The 12,238-nt window shown below is 41.9% G+C and overlaps 1 protein-coding gene across 3 annotated transcripts in view; it reads left to right on the top strand.

The window, feature by feature from the left end:
- The first annotated feature begins 218 nt into the window (after window positions 1–218).
- CCNT2 (cyclin T2) overlaps window positions 219–12,238 on the top strand; it is a 33,169-nt gene continuing 21,149 nt past the window's right edge. For 2 of the 3 annotated variants that reach the window (XM_073647285.1, XM_073647284.1), the window contains exons 1-6: window positions 219–494; window positions 3,118–3,199; window positions 4,657–4,785; window positions 7,903–7,963; window positions 8,215–8,277; window positions 8,371–8,416. In XM_073647285.1, coding sequence (XP_073503386.1) covers window positions 337–494; window positions 3,118–3,199; window positions 4,657–4,785; window positions 7,903–7,963; window positions 8,215–8,277; window positions 8,371–8,416 — 539 coding nt within the window. In that variant the 5' untranslated portion in view covers window positions 219–336. The remainder of the gene's footprint in view (window positions 495–3,117; window positions 3,200–4,656; window positions 4,786–7,902; window positions 7,964–8,214; window positions 8,278–8,370; window positions 8,417–12,238) is intronic. The other variant, XM_073647286.1, reaches the window with a different exon arrangement.

Raw genomic sequence — 12,238 nt, 5'->3', positions numbered from 1 at the left:
GCAGTGACACAGTGGCCGCACGCCCGCCCGGCCGGCGCCGTCTACTTCCACCAATTACCTCATCACACCCCCGAAACAATGGCGGCTGCGGCCGGAAATCTTTTCTTATGTAAATGCTGAGGTGTAACTCCTCCCCCGATGGGCGTGTCCACCCCCTGTTGCTAGAGAGCGTTGCTATGTATCCTGCCAGTCAGGCCGAGCCGCACTCGCACTCACACTCAGGCGCAGACAGCAGAGCAGAGCAGACGTCCGGGTCACGTGAGGAGAAGCGGTTCCGGCTCAGGCGGACGTCAGTTCCGGTGATTGTGACGCACTGGGGTTCGGCGGCAGACGGTGATGGCGGACTGCCGAGAGCCGAATCCTTGCTGGTTCTTCACCCGGGAGCAGCTGGAGAGCAGCCCGTCCAGGCGCAGCGGGGTGGAGGCCGATAAGGAGCTGTCGTACCGGCAACAAGCTGCCAATCTCATCCAGGACATGGGGCAGCGGCTCAACGTGTATCCTTCCTGTCAGTCACCTGCGGCCTAGTGCCGGCCGGGAAGCCTGCCATGCTGAGTGCTGAGGCGGCGGGGGCAGGGCCGCGGTGTGCCGGCTCCGGGCGGCGGCTGCTTGTGTTCCCGGCCTGCTGAGGCTTCCGCGGGCGGCGCTGCTCCCCTGCCGCTGGGAGCCGGGCTGAGCGCGCCGGCAGATGCGGCCTCCGACCGGTCCTCGCAGCCTGCGCCACGTCCTGCCGTAAAGCGCGCAGATCGTCACTTCACGGCATTGCTGCTCTTATTTCTTTGTCAATTGTAATTAATTTGTTTTATTTAGTTTTGTTTTTTAGCTTAGTATTTTCCTCTGTGATTGTACGATCCTGTATATAGGGGGGACTGCACTGATTAGAGGGGGCACAGTAGCTTCCTCCCCCCATGATTTTGTGTGGACCCCTCACTTTTTATTGTAGTGCAAAGTGTTTGGGGGTCTTGGAGTCTCCCCAGTGACTAATTTCAGCCCTGGCTGCTGATGGGGTTGTGGCCCTTCATGGTCTCACGTTGCAGATTAGTTTTCTCTTTCTGTGTTCGGACGTCGTACGTGACGATCGTCTCGCAGATCTGGTATTTCTATTTTTTTTTGCCCCTTTTGCTGCTGTCTCGTCTTCCTGTTTGGCCTACGGATAACATTTAAAGGGGTCTCCCGCTGTCCCTCACTTGCACACCAGATGTGTTGCTGATGTTTTGTCATGTGGCGCTGTGTAGCCCTAGACTAAATGATGTTATGTTCTATGTATCCATCCGTCCCACATGGAGAATAGAGGTAAAGAAAAAATAGCAGAAAAACTTGGCACTCTTATTTGAGTAAAAGTGATTTAGATTCATTGGCAATCCATATAGTATAATGTTTGAGTCATCACAGACACAGAGCACATCCTGACAACTAAAAGTTCAAGATTCTCCCCAGACGGCAATCAGTTCTGATGAAGGTCTAAGATGACCAAAATGTTACACTATATGGATTGCCAATAAACTTATTTCACTTTTACTCAAATCTGAATGGCAAGTTTTTCTTCTACTATTTAATTACGGGTTGGAACCCTACTTGGGCACCTTATTCACTTTGTGCACACAGAGGGTTTTTTGGGTGGCCAAAACTTTGAAGAAATTACTTCACTGGGGAGTTTTTTATTGGCATTTTTTATTTCCTGAAGCAGCATAGAAGAGTTAGTTTTTCATGCTTTTTTTGCGTGTGTTTTTTTTTTTTTTAAGCGCTCAAAAATCCCGACTATCAAACCGAAAAGTAGTTTTATGATAGAAATGATTAGCAAAAGTCTTTCAAGTGTGTGTGTGGTTTTTTTTTTTTAATCTATTTTGTTTGGAGCAAACCTGCTCCAAAAACTCTAAATCTGTGGGCATGTGCCCTAATAATCTTCTGCTGCTGTATTTTATGTATGAGGGTAGATGAAAGCTTCTTTCCATAAATGCTGCCTGTCTTGTTCAGTCTGTGAATAATATTTAGATTTGAGAGTCCTCCGTGGTTGATACCTTTTAATGGCTAACTGAAAAGATGGTAACAAGTTGCAAGCTTTCGAGACCACTCACGTCTCTTCATCAGACCTGAGTAGTCTCGAAAGCTTGCAATTTGTTACCATCTTTTCAGTTAGCCATTAAAAGGTATCAACCACTGAGGACTCTCAAATATAATTTTTTTTCTATCTAGTGGCTGTACAAAAATATATATTTTCCCTGTAGTCTGTGAACAGTATTGCAAGTCAGTATGGCCCATGGACAGGAGTACTGCTGTTTTTGTAAAAGTTTTTTTTTCTCTTGGTAAATCCTTAAGGGTTATTTCTTGTGTCTCAAAATTAATCCTATAAAAATATTTAGTACAGTCTGTTGGTAGAAATAAGAGGCTGGTTCTTGGATTTTTGCTGCTGGTATGTAATGTAAAGGGCAACAGGTTCCTGCTAGAAATAATCTATAAGTTGGTGGTTGCTATCTTATGGCTCCTTAGATGTTGCACAAGTGAATTGCCAGGGCATGCTGGTATTAGCATGGGGTCCAATAATAGTTGGAGATACCCAAAGTGCTGTGCTTTTCTGTACATTTTAATGACCTGTATGCTGACTTATATAGGCCAGACTGAGGACCATGGGGCTGGTTTCCTGTGAGAACACTATAAAATTTCCCAGTACATTCTTTTCACTCACTGACTTAACATAGTGTGTCCTGTATAATTAATATATATATATTATATGAGTGCGTGCTTGTGTGTGTGATATATATGCATACATACATATCTGTATATGTATGTATATTTGGGGGCGGTGTCTATGTGTATATATATATATATATATATATATATATATATATATATATATATATATATATATATATATATATATATATATATATATATATATATATATGTGTGTGTATATATATATATATATATATATATATATATATATATATATATATATATATATATATATATATATGTATATGTGTGTAAATAGTGATGTCTGGTTGCATTGAATTCCCCCTGATTGTCTCATGCACCCTGCAGAGCGTTGTTTGTGCCCTTCTTTTATTATTCACTTATTCTTTCCAAGTTGCTGTTGATTTCCTTAATCAGATTTCACAGATCCCAGCTCACCATCAACACTGCCATTGTTTACATGCACCGCTTCTATATGCATCATTCTTTTACCAAATACCACAGAAATGTAAGTACTCCTGGACCGTCTGCCCGCCTTTGTGTTGATGTAAATGTTAGTTTGTTTTGATTTTACAGTGCTAACAGGGTTATCTGGGGGAAGCATCAAGTGTCAGATGTGTGATCAGTAGGGGGCTGCTGCTTGTACTGACATCATACCTGGGTTATCTTGTCCTACAAATGTTCCACTAGATTTACATTAATAAATTGCCCTCCCTTGAAAAACTGAAAACTCACAGGAACCCTGATGGAGCCATTCAGTATAATGAAGCCAACAAAGTCACTTTTGTCATTGTCTGGACTCAGTCCTGGCAGGATCTGTCTTTTTCACATATGTACAAAAAAGTGCCCGGCGAAGAGCACTGTATTAAGGCAAACTTTTCATAACATATGTTTTCATAAAATAGTGGAGGGTGAGATGACGTGATGTCCTCTAAGTTTACAATGGCCCTAGACCAAGTGCCCTTAATTTACCAGTGTTTACCTGGACAAATAGGATCAGCCTCCCCACCTGCATTTCTCTAGGCTTTGTTAGGCGTTTATATAGACAATGTATGTAAATGTCCAGCACTTTTCTTTCAGCTGCAGTGGGGCTCTACAATAGGGGTTTTCTGCCAAAAGGTGGAGGGCTGACTGTTTACCCACCAAAATAGACAGCTGCAATAAGAAGAGCACCTTGGGTGTGATCGAATAATGCAACTCTTGCACAAACTTTTTATTTATATACATATATATATCGCGTGCGTATATATTTTTATATTACATATACAGGCAATAAATATATATTAATTGTGTGTGTATATGTAATATATTTGCCTTTAACAATTAATCAGTTGTTTCTTTTCATTTGCCATCCTGGAAAAATAAAAGCTCATTGCATCTTAAAACAAAAAAAAAACATCACCCATTTTAGATTTGGTGTGCAAGGCCATTTTTACATGGCCACATTTCATAGTCTGTGTCTCTCCTGACCTAAACGAAAAGCCTCATAAAGTTAGTTTGGGTTAGGAGAACCGCAGCCAGTCTGGAAATCCACACGTCCATGAGACAAATGGACCGATGGTTTCTCAGGTGTCCTAGTTGCTTCCTTTTTTTGCCCCTGAAACAGATAAAATGTCTGGATGGAACACGGAACTGCAGTCTGTCTTCTGCGTTCTGTCTCTTTTACACGCAACTCCATGGTCTTTACAGGGATTATCAAGTTTAAAAGTCGTCCCCTATTCCCAGGCTAAGGGATAACTTTCCGATCGCTGGGTGTCTAACCGCGATGGTCCTCACTGATCCTGAGAACATAGGCTCTTTGCCATTTCCCAGACACACGGTGGGACACAGTGCACAATATTCATTGTTATGATTTCCTCTTAGTTTTGTGTCCTTTGTATGTATGAATGACATAAGTGATCACTTTGTATATCTTCTGATTTGCTTATTTGTATATCATTTGATTTCTTTTTTTTTTCTTTTTAGATAATATCTCCTACTGCATTGTTCCTGGCTGCTAAAGTGGAGGAACAGCCACGAAAACTTGAACATGTCATTAAAGTATGTCATGCTTGTCTTAATCCAAACGATCCACAGCTGGATACAAAAAGTGATGTAAGTGCAGACCCTCTATACGATTATTTGTGGTGTTAATCTCTGCGATGGAAAGCCCACCTCAAGGGGTGTGCCTTCATGAAACTGAAGTCATGGGTAAATTGGCAGCTTCTTATTTTTTTAAATTGCGGAAGCGCAATCTTCTATTTGCCTAGATGCAATAATAGTCGCTCAATTCCCTCTCAATGGGTCATCCTTTGAGGGACCTCCCTCCCCCTATGCAAATGGTGTAGTAAGATCGGTTGTGTACTGTAGGTGAGATGCCTTCATGAGCTGGGCTGTCAGCTGAGCTGCTGGTTTTTATCCACTGCTTGGGTGACGTCCCGGACTCTAGACACCCGGTTATGTCCCCCTTCTAGTTTCCTTATACTTAATGCAGTTACACACTAAGCTACTTTTTCTATATATCTTAAAAAAAATTAAGACATTTTGAAATTAGTAGAAAACGACTCAAGGTTAGATGGCAGCACATACTCCTGGGACTTGTTCTGGCTGGTGGGTTGTAGTTAGTGGATACTGAGGGTAAGCAGCTTTTTTTCTGCAGACCTGATTAGCACAGGGCTGGTAATGCTCACTGACCTCTCAGGAATGCCCAGGAGCGCTTGCCAAAAGTCAGCCGAGGGACCCTTTACCGCTCGTAGGAGACGGCCACTGTCTGAGGGATTTCCCAACCTCACACTCTGCTGCAACACACAATTAGTGGGAAAAAGTCACCTGTGAGGGGGAAGTTGCTAACGGCTTGTGTAGCAAAGTCACCGTTGCAAGACCCTTAAAGGGGGGGACTAGAAAGTAAACCTCCCCTGCAGCCATTTAGTCCATTCTTGACGATCCTCCTGAAGGCAAGTCCTTATTCTCCATCAGGCTTATATGGAAAGCATCCAAGGAGTCGGGAGTCTCATGTCCTGACTCATGAGGTTATTTAGGAGTGAGGATACAGCAAAAAAAAAAGTTAAGTAGAAAAATAAATGAGTTCATGGTCCACGGAGGTATCCCTTAAGGAGTAGTTAGAAATTTTAGGCTCCAGCTTTGACTTTTAACTTGATTTTATAGGGAATACATCCCATATCCATGGTCCCTTCCCAGCCTATTAATATCGGCCCGCAGCTGTCTGTTTAGCTTTTTGCTGGTTATTAACCCCTTCACCCCCTGGCCATTTTCCCATTTTTGTGCTTTAGTTTTTTGCCCCCCTTCTTCCCAGAGCCATACATTTTTTATATTTCGATCAATATGGCCATGTTAGGGCTTATTTTTTTAGCAGGACAAGTTGTACTTTTGAACAACACCATTGGTTTAACCACATAGTGTACTGGAAAACAGGAAAAAAATTCCAAGTGCGGTGAAATTGCAAAAAAAATTCTACATTTGTATTTTTTACCATATTCACTAAATGCTAAAACTAACCTGCCATTATGATTCTCCAGTTCAGTACGAGTTCGCAGATACCAAACATGTATAGGTTCTTTTTTATTTAAACGGTGAAAAAAAAATCCAAAGTCTGTTAAAAAAAAAAAAAAAAAGCCCTCACCCGGACCCACATCCTGAATAATGGAGACACTATGGGTCTCGGAAAACGGCGACTTTTTTTTTTTTTTTTTTTTAACAAAGTCGCCGTTTTCCGAGACCCATAGTGTCTCCATTATTCAGGATGTGGGTCCGGGTGAGGGCTTTTTTTTTTTTTTTTTGGTCTGCTAAGCTGACTTTTTTTATTGATACCATTTTGGTGTAGTTCGATGTTTTGATCGCCCAATTTTTGATTTTATTGCAATGTTGCGGCGACCAGAAAACCGCAATTCTGGCGTTTTTTGATTTTCTCATTACACCGTTTACCGATCGGATTAATTCTTTTCCTATATTGATAGCTCAGGCATTTCTGAACACATCCATACCAAATTTCTTTATTTTTAAAAACTTTTTTCTTTTACTTGCTTCAATAGTCTCCATGGGAGATTAGAAGCTGCGATGTTCTGATCGCCAGTGTTACCCACATGCGATGATCAGGTCGCCTGCGTGTAGCAGAATTGCTCACTTGCTATGAGTGCCGACCGCTAGGCGGCGCTCATAACATCCTGGCAATGACAACCTCAGGGGTCTCATGCAGACGCTGGATCCATCGGCAACCCACGGTCATGTGACATGGGCACCGATGTGCTGGACTTATGACATCCTTCCGCCATGGCCATGTTAAATGCATTTAACATGTTAACAGCCGCGGGTGGATCGCGATTCCACCCGCGGCTGTTAGGGGCACATGACTGCTGTTGTGTCCCTGGAAAAGTGCAGGCTCATCGCCGGAGTCCGCGCTGAAGGGAGAGACACGACATGTGCCGTACATGTACGTGACATGTCGGAAAGAGGTTAGGAATGAGGAGGACCATACATCATTTTTTTTGGGGTCCACCCTTTTTAATAACCAGAAAAGGCTAAGCAAACAGCTGTGAGCTTGTATTAATAGGCCGAGAACCTTCTGGCTATTGGTCCCTTGCCAGAATAATAACACCAGCCCCCAGCTATCTGCTTTCCCTCAGCTGGTTAATAAAATTAAGGGGGATCCTACATCTGTTCCTTTTTTATATATATATATATAATATATATATATATAATATGCACTATTCACAGATGGCGGGTGCTGACTCCAACTCTCATCGGCGTCCAACTTTGGTCAGGATCGCCTGGTTTCGCTGATCGCAGGAAGGCCAGACGACAATGATGAGAGTTGGATTCAGCACCCAGCGACTGTGAACAGTGCTTACTGTACTGCTTTTTCCAGACACCGGAACGTCTCACACTGATGACACACCGATGTCATGCATATGTCATCTGTGTGCTGGACGTATTGCAGACTGCTACTGGGAAAAAACGGACATGTCTACTTGTTTTGCACACTGACACTTGGTTCCTGTGAACACGCTGACCTCTGCTCAGACCCATAGATTTGAATGGGTCTTAGTGTCTCCAGTACGTGTGAAAGGGACTTAAGATGGAGAAAAGCACAATCAGTAATTCAGTGAAGCAGTGTGACCTATTATTGATTAGTTTCCCCATTTCTGCTTTTTGAGTCCTTTTTCCTGCAGTTAATGCTGAATGACGATTGGTAACGTCTGCCTTTTTTTTTCCTAGGCTTATCTACAGCAAGCTCAAGAGCTGGTTATACTTGAAACTGTTCTGCTTCAGACCTTAGGTATTTATCGCCCGGTCCTGATTTATGCGAGACCCATATCTTGTTAATCTGACCATGCACCACCTGAAGCTGCAGGTTTTAGTGAATGATGATTGTGGAGGTGCATTGTGTGTGTATGTAACATGGGCGACATCTCTACATTACAACGTCCTTGTAATTCCCGAGTAATCAACCTCTGGTTATGTTATGGCTTGTCTGTGTCGGTGTTCCTCCTGCTCTTTCCTAAAGTCCACCTTGTGTTGTCTCCTCAGGCTTCGAGATCACTATCGAACATCCGCATACAGATGTTGTTAAATGCACCCAATTAGTGAGAGGTTTGTAATCCTGATTAATTTTGGATCGGGCTGCGCTGGGTTATTTAACCTATCAGATATGTAACTTTTTTTTTTTTTTCTTTTGTTTTTCAGCAAGCAAGGATTTGGCACAGACTTCCTATTTCATGGCTACCAACAGGTGGTTATCCGAACCTTTGTTGCACTGTCATAGCACACTATACCTTTCTTTACTGCAGGGTCCCCTTCCTGTGTCTTACTAGCCTGTGTGCACAGGGGGGTCTAGGCTGCCTCCACGGCCTGGTCTCTTTCCCTGTGTCTTAACGCTCTGTACTGTGTTCGGGCCTTTGACACACAGGGGAGGATTGCACAAGAAGAAAATGTAGTGTTGCTTTCTGATCAGTTTCTTGATTCTGAGTGCATTTACTAAACTGGTAGCCCCGAATAGCATCTAAAGAACTAAACTTACCTTAGATCACCTTGGTAAGTATACACTAAAATTTCTTACCTAAAACCTAGAAAAAAAACAGAAAAACATCACTATAAATTCTCTAAATTTATCCGATAATAGTTTCTCAAGATGCCATATTTCATATAATAATAATCCTCTTTTCAAACCAACTATACAGCAAAGATGAAACTTTTAGAATAGACCTGTTCATCTTTCACATATTTCACATTGTGCTTGAAAAACAAGAGACTCAGAATCCAGATTCGGGAAAAGAAAAATTTGATCCATAAAAAAAAAAAAAATGACAGAATGTTCTCCTCGAGTTTGATTGATAACTCTTCTTTGTGTTTCCAGGAGATTGGCTTTATGTTAAACATCAGCTATTTATTTTTTTTTTATTTGATTTTTAGCGGTGATTTAGTTTTGCCATTGGATGCTATCGCCATTAGCTCACAGAAGAAAATAGTCTCCATCAGTGCTCCTGCACAATGGGCACTTGATCTCATTCACACACCCCAGTGCCCATCCTGCAGTAGTTCGGGCGTGTTTTTTTTTTTAATTATTTGTTTTATAAGTGTAGAGTTAATATTCATTGTCTACTCTTTGTTTACTAAAGCGCCTCATCTGCGTTCTGTTCTCTTGGGGTTTTCTTTTTTCTTTTTTTTTTTTGGAATTGTTTTTATGTGTTTGTGTCCTGAAATATGTTGGCTAATATTTTTGGTTTAGTTGGTTTGAAAGGGTTTAATGTATTATATATACTTTGTACTTTTGTTTCCAGGTGATTTAGCAGGACACTTCAGTCCTAGATTAGTACAGGACCAACCATTATGACTCCCAATGAGTGGTGGGACCCTTGGTCTCCTGTGCACCCACACAGCCCACCACCTCTAGTGCTGAGAGAGTATAGCCAGTATGCTGTTCATTCAAAGTCTATGGGGCTGAGATCTGCTCGCCAGTGCTGTTTCAGCTTTCGGGCCTGGTGGACCCTGATTCTGGCACTCAGTGACAATCCAGCATTTTTCAGCTATCCTCTGAATTAGTGATAAATGCTCCTGGCTGAAAAAAAACCCTTGTCTACTCACAGACCATCCATTAGATAGTTAGGTCCAGAAATATTTGGACAGCGACCCAAACTTTGTGATTTCAGCTCTGCAGGCCAATATTTTTTATTTAAAATGAAACAACTGAGAAGTAATTGAAGGTGGAGACTTTTAGGTTTAATTATAGGGGCTGAACAAAAATATCCTGTGAAACGTTTAGAAATTGCCACCATTTTTCTATAAAGCCTCATTGCTGGGGCTCAAAAGTGATTTGATAAATTAACTTTTATCATAGTTAAAATGTTAATTTTTAATACTTTGTAGAGAATCCTTTGCAGCAATGACTGCCTGAAGTCTGGAGGCCATGGACATCACCAGATACTGAGTTTCCTCCTCTGTGATGCTTTTATCGGTCTTTACTGCAGCTGACTTGAGTTGTTGCTTGTTTGTGGGTCTTTCTGCCTTAAAGGGGCTGTCTGGTCTAAAATTAAAAGTCTGCAGTTACTGTGTGTGACTGCAGACTTATGAATCCCCCACCACATGCACCGTGTGCTGTGAGCATTTGCCAGTTTCTGAGCCAGGAACGGCGGTGATGTACAAAATATTCATACTCCTGGGCAGAAGCCGTCTAATGGGCACGACCTCACTCCACTGGATGATCGCGCCCACTAGATGGCTGTGCCCTCACTCCATACACTTATATGGATGTTGGGGAGGGGCTTTTCTTCACCTTGGAAAGGATTCTGCGATCGTCCACCACTGTTTTCTTCCATTGTTGTCCACGCCGTTTTGAGTTCCCAAGCTCACCAGTGCGCATTGGCCACTCCTAACATTTCTGCTCTCTGATGGATTTTTTTCAGCCTAATGATGGTCTATTTCTCTTCCATTGAGAACTAATTTTATCGCATGTTCACAGCAACAGCTTCCAAATGCAAATGGCACACCTAGAATCAGCTCCAGACCTTTTACCTGCTTAAAGCCTATGCAGCTTTTAAGATCATTGTCTAATTACCTTTGGTCCCTTGAAAAAGAGGCAGCTCCATATTAAAGAGCTGTAATTCCTTTTCCCTTACTCCAATTAGGTTTTGAATCCCCTCAGATTAAAGCTGAGACTCTTAAACCCATATGGATTATATAACTGTATCTTGAATATGTTTTGGTAAACAGCGAAAATGCCAAAACGTGTGTCACCGTCCAAATGTTTCTGGACCTAACTGTATGAGAGCATTGACATTTTTACACAGGCAGCCTGAGCCATTGCTTATCAGCTGCTCGGGCCCGATGGGCCACATGGAAACGGCTCTTTACCCATAACGCATAGTCACACGTGGCAGAGTTTTTGCATTAATTTTTGTGACATTCCCATGTATCTGAATGGTGCCTGCCGAAATTTGTGAGCTTGAAGCAAAAACGAGGGTCTGCGCATGCAAATATATCCCAGTTGTGACGGCACTCGTTATTGCAGGTTTAAGTTGAGGAATATTATTAAGAACGCCATACTTGTCCCTCAAGTGACTTTCTTTTCCATTTAATCCCGATATTAGGGGATGAGCAGTATGAGGATGACTGTTTTCTGGCAGACAACCCGACTTCTGTATTTGCTGTAGTATTTCTCATCACTGTTTTTATGATTTATAGGACCTGGAGACCTCTCCCATCTCTTTATACAAGCTGTTATTTCTCACTGTATGACTGGTCTTTTTTTTATATATATTGCAATGCACTTTTACTTTACTTTGTATTGTTTTATATTTTAAGGGGACACTATCATCAGGTTTAGGTATCGCAGTTGATTTTGACCTTTTTTTTTTTTAAACCAACTTAATCCAGTTTAGTATAATAAGGGTTATAATTGATATCTTCCAAATTACTTTTACCCCTTTTCACCCTGTTCAGTTACCACAAACTGATGTGATAGGACATTACGGTGATGCCTCGGGCACACAAAACTTTATGCATTGTGTAAAAATAACAGTTTATTCTTTCCTACCGTCACCCACGTGCCGGTGAGTTTGTCCTGATGAGGAGTTTATATCTTTTATTCAAGTCTTCTCAACTTTTTATCACGTCTGTGGTCGTAAATCACCTGAGAGTCCTCCGAAAAAGCGCTACAACAAATTCCCCAGCTGATTGAGCTCACTGACAGGTTATCAATTGGCTCATTGCACAGCCAGCAATAGACATCGCAACACAGAGAGTAAAGAAGACGTACGGTGGAAAATTTGTAATGAAACCCAATTGCAAAAAAAAAAAAAGTTTTCTTTTAGCGCAAAATAAATGCACTTGAAAAATGTTCATAGCTTTAAAAAAAAAAGGGACCCTTGACACATGGCCACGAGTCACTAAAGATTTCTCCTGCACCAATGCAGTGGCTCTCCACTTATTTTTATGTGCATGTATAGACATTTTAGGTTCACATTTGGCCTTAAATCCCAGTCTTAAGCCTTTCACCCAGCCACAACAGAACTTGTACTCTGCATTGATGAGGGGCAAATGCCTCAAAACACAGTGT

The sequence above is a fragment of the Phyllobates terribilis genome, unplaced genomic scaffold (assembly GCF_046119375.1).
Source record: "Phyllobates terribilis strain yellow unplaced genomic scaffold, ASM4611937v1 Scaffold_9__5_contigs__length_417890890, whole genome shotgun sequence".
NCBI lineage: Eukaryota > Metazoa > Chordata > Amphibia > Anura > Dendrobatidae > Phyllobates > Phyllobates terribilis.
The sequence above is the reverse complement of the archived record's forward strand: the minus strand, read 5'-3'. Positions and strand labels throughout refer to the sequence as shown.